We start from the raw sequence: 4,519 nt of genomic DNA on the forward strand, positions 1-4,519 counted from the left end.
CCTGTTTTGCTTTGCTTACACCACTTGGTATAACAAATTTGATAAGGCATACTGATCTCTATGCGCTATAAGGGGCTTGGGTTTCCTAGTGCCATGTTGCTTCTCCCATTTAGCTAAAATAATTTACCGATAGATAATAAGAAAGGTCCCATTATTATTAAAACTAAAAGAATGAGAGTGGTACTCAAGAAAGGAGTTATCTATCTCATTATTAGAAAAACTGGACGGTCGTAGGTTTTGGCCGGTTTTAGTGATTGACCGATATTTTTAAAAATTAATTAAAAAAAATATATTACATAAATTATCAAAAAATAGAATTTGATTTGTAATATAAATATTTTTTTAATGTTTTTTACATTATAATAAAGATTAAAAATTATTTTTGTTATTAATACTCACTTTAATTTAAAAATTGATTCGTTAAAATTTATTTTTCATTAATTTTCAACATAAGTTCTGTTTTAATCCTTTTTTATATATTTTTATATTTTAGTATATATATATATATATATATATATATGGTTGAAATACTTCTTTTTACTACTCGAAACTTGCTCAGAACGGTTGAATCGGTTGGTTTATCGGTATTTAATGGCACTCTTTTATGTTGGTGCATTGGATCGATATTTAATGGCAAGCCACTCGAATGCTAAAACTTGGAAGCTCCTGCTGAGCTCCGCCCGGCCTCGTACCAGGAGCGACGGGTTGCGACAGGTTCCCATGCAAACGCTGAAAGAGAAAATAATGGCACCTGTCCTCATCGATTCCCTCTCTCTCTTCATCGTAATCATTAATCCCGAAGACCCACTTCTATTTTGGGCAAAGAGATTAGAACAAGCCTCAGATCCACATATCACATCGATTTTCCTGCGTTTTCCTCCGCCTTCACTGTTGACTCTCTCTGCAATTTAGTTTGTAGCATTTTCGGTTGATTTTTCCTTCAATGAGGTGAAGAATAATGGAAATGAAAGGAGGGTAAGGAAAGTATCAACCCTAGAGAAGATGCCTGTTGGAAAGAAGTCTCGCACCATTTACCCCATGGGGGTTAGATTTTCTTCTCCTTTATCTATTTTTTATTTTTTCTATTGCCTGATTTTTATTGCAATTTAATGGTTTTGTACTACCATTTTCTTAGATGCCATATTGCAATTTAATGGTTTTATACCATTTTCTTAGATACAAATTTTGGTACTTTCATGGATTGGGGGATCAAGAGAAGTGATTGTGTTTTTTTTTTTAATAAATTTAGTTTACTTGTTTCCGGGTCCTAGCAGATCAAATAGAATTTCATGGAGAATATTGAGTATTATCTTTTTTTTCCAAAAACTCATACGGTGGTATATTTTTTTGAATTGATGATGTTTTTCATGGTGGTTAAAATGTGTAATTCAAGCAATCGTCCTTCCAATTGCCAATCCAATTGCATTGGCGAACTCGTACTCTATTTGCACGCCCATGCAAGCAATGGGTAAAATAAATAAGGAAAATATATAAAAAAAAAAATGTTGATATTTTTTTGCAATATTACTACAGGGGTCAGAGGATTACATATTATACGTAAGGGTATACTTTTCAATTTCTATATCAACCAGGTACATCTCAAGAAAATGTTGAAAATTTTTCTATGGCCTTGTTTGGTGCTGGTTAGGCCTATTTTTGTAATTTTACCCTGGATTCGCCCATACTGGACATGGGCGATTTGGAAAATTTTAGACTCTTTTTGTGGAGATGTACCAGATTGTATAGAAATTTGAAAGATACTTATCATTTGTAATCTAGTGATACTGTGAGGAGTTTCAGACCTTTTTTTTATATATTTTTCCAAATAAGCATATTATGTAGGCTTGCATCTTGAAGACCTTTTCTTATATATTTTTCCAAATAAGCATATTATGTAGGCCTGCATCTTAAAGGTGTTTTAAAACTTGGAGTGGTGAATTAAACTATTCACTTGCCAATTCCAAGTTAGAGACTCGGCTCGGCCAACCTAGAAAAACCATAATGTATAAAATTTTAAAATTTTAAAATAAAACTTGCGAACATTAAATCATTCTTAAAATACTAGTTTTGAATTTTTAGGTCTACATTGCTGAGTCCAGATAAAATCGGACCGGTACCTGTTGGTCCTGGTTCGACTCGGGCGGCTCCGAGTCAAACCACTGAAACACCAATCTTAAAGGGCATTAAGCTTGGGAGATGATTAGGCTAACATATAGCCAGCGTTGCTTCATTGTTCCATTTTTACTGAGCTTCGATCAAGCACCATGCACGGTTAACATGCAGCCTGGTGTACGCCATGAACACATATTGCAGGAGAAAAGGCTACATTTGGATCTTTTTTAACCATATTCAAATCATCTTTGATTTATTTTATATACATTTTTTGTCGAAACATAAGATCTGATCTCCATAAACTACACAGTAGAATGTCATATCTGGGGAGGGGCATTGAATTGTTTTTCAGAGTCCCAAATCAATATTTTCTATAGATAGACCACCATAGATAATAAAAATGCTATGAAAGTTTTGGGGTGAGGCAAATCCCTTTGACATGGTGTTTTACTGAATGACTCTCAAATTTACTCTCTAAAGCACATGCATGAATAATATTCATGCATGTGCATTTGTGCATGGAGCGTATCTGTGTGAGCAAGCGCAGGATTGTGCGTGTATGTGTGCGTGAGAGAGAGAGAGTCTCATTCCACTCAACTCTACCCTTTTATTAAGAATGGGGTCAAGGCTAGGGTCAGGGTCGTGGGTCGCCACAATATGATGTTTGAGTTCCACTTCTACTAAAGGTGAGGGACTCCATCCCACTTGAAGTAACCAAAAAATCCTCCACCCTCTTGTTTGAGCTCCTATGTGCACATGTGCATGAAGTATGCACCTCTAGCATTTGTGCTCATTGCCTATGTCCTAGTGAAAATAGCTTATTAGGACATGAAAAATCATGCTATTTTCAAGCCACATCAATTCAGAAACTTGATGGTCTTGTGGTGAAACTTTTCAGGTCTTTCCATTGAAATCCGGGGACCTTCATCCAAGACCTCGCCTGCTGTTCAATTGTGGATTATCGCTCCTTGGCGTGGCACACGGTATTTATGCGAAAATGGAAAGGGGAGAGGGGGCACTAGGCCATCTAACACAAATCCTAGCATCATGGGTCGGCCCTGTATCTTACATGATGCAATATCAATGGCTCGCCCTTCTCTCTTTCACCGACGATCAAGTGCTTGCAATAACTGACATAGTAGAGGCTTTATGGCCTCCCTCTTCCATAATCTTCAATAAGATGGACCATCTGGGGATCATGTCAGAGCAACTCCCCAATCGCATCGACGCATGGGTGATTGATGGATCCCCAATGATAGTTAGCACACAAAATTTGTTGGAGTTGGCCTCATCCATACTGAACTCTTCATTATGTTTCTTGTCTGACATTGTACCCATCCGGTTCTCAATGGATAGCAATCCCATGGGAGAAGAAAAAGACGATGACGACGAAGTAGAAGAAACAGCTGATGATAAGTCAGTTTCACTAGAAGAGGACCAGTGGAGGGCGGAGACTCTGAAGGATGAGATCGAAAAGGGACTGGTCATCATGGGAATGGAGATCATGGAATTGTACATAGGACCTCCATCTCCTACTTCTAGTTCAGAGGAGACAATGAACAAGGATGTAAAATCAGGTAATGTACCAGCAGCTTTGAAAACTAATAATTTGGAGGTGGCAATGGTCAAGGAAGTGAAACCACACTCAGGATCGGAGTCATCGACAGCTAGCTCGAAAGATGTAGTGGTGGATAGTGACCCGATTCTCGAGCTCTTCGAGGCAGGGTGGCACATGAAGCCAGCTTTGAGAACTCGGAAACTAATCCATTAAGGCTGGGTTTTTCCTATGCTTAGTTGACATTTATTTAATGTTCTTTTTCTTTTTCTTGTGAGATGGTGATTACTGCACAGTATCCTATTGTATATAGAGAAACTGAACTTCTAAAACATATGGGATGTTTTTGTATGATCTATTCTCGACCTCAACCTCATGCCAGCCAATACCACATTTCTTCTTCCCTTGCGAGGCATTCTATTCTAATGCTTGCTACTGAAGATCTTCAAAATTTGGAGAAACGGTGGCATCTTCCGATAAAAGAATGTGGTAAAGTATACGGTACCTTTGGTATAAGAGGTCACAATTTACTTTAGCTTGATGCAAAATAGAGGAGTTGGGGATGCGACTGACTAGATTCAATGTCTAAAAGATTTTTTTTTTACTTTTGTGGCCATGGTAATTATGTTATCCTTATGCCAAAGGCAACATTAAATTCCAAACTATATTATTCAAATTTATGAGAGAATCAAATATCGTTGATGTTTGAAATCATAATTTAAGATAATCAAGTAACCTTTGCATTCTTTAAAACATTTTCCTTCTAAGGAATTGTATCTTTTATTGAGAATACTGCCTGCATATATGTGAGCTTTCGGATTCAACAATTCCCTCGTCTCTTTCTAATTTTGA

General features: G+C 37.0%; 1 protein-coding gene across 1 annotated transcript; it reads left to right on the forward strand.

The window, feature by feature from the left end:
• The first annotated feature begins 542 nt into the window (after nucleotides 1-542).
• On the forward strand, nucleotides 543-4,023 carry LOC18435099 (uncharacterized). Its single transcript, XM_006845152.4, has 2 exons — nucleotides 543-1,044; nucleotides 3,011-4,023. The coding sequence occupies exons 1-2, from the start codon at nucleotides 1,003-1,005 to the stop codon at nucleotides 3,881-3,883; spliced, it is 915 nt and encodes a 304-aa protein (XP_006845215.3). The 5' UTR covers nucleotides 543-1,002; the 3' UTR covers nucleotides 3,884-4,023.
• Nucleotides 4,024-4,519: the final 496 nt, after the last annotated feature.

Source organism: Amborella trichopoda, chromosome 6 (genome assembly GCF_054954075.1).
Source record: "Amborella trichopoda isolate Santa Cruz 75 chromosome 6, AtrichopodaSantaCruz75HAP2 v2.0, whole genome shotgun sequence".
Taxonomy (NCBI): domain Eukaryota; kingdom Viridiplantae; phylum Streptophyta; class Magnoliopsida; order Amborellales; family Amborellaceae; genus Amborella; species Amborella trichopoda.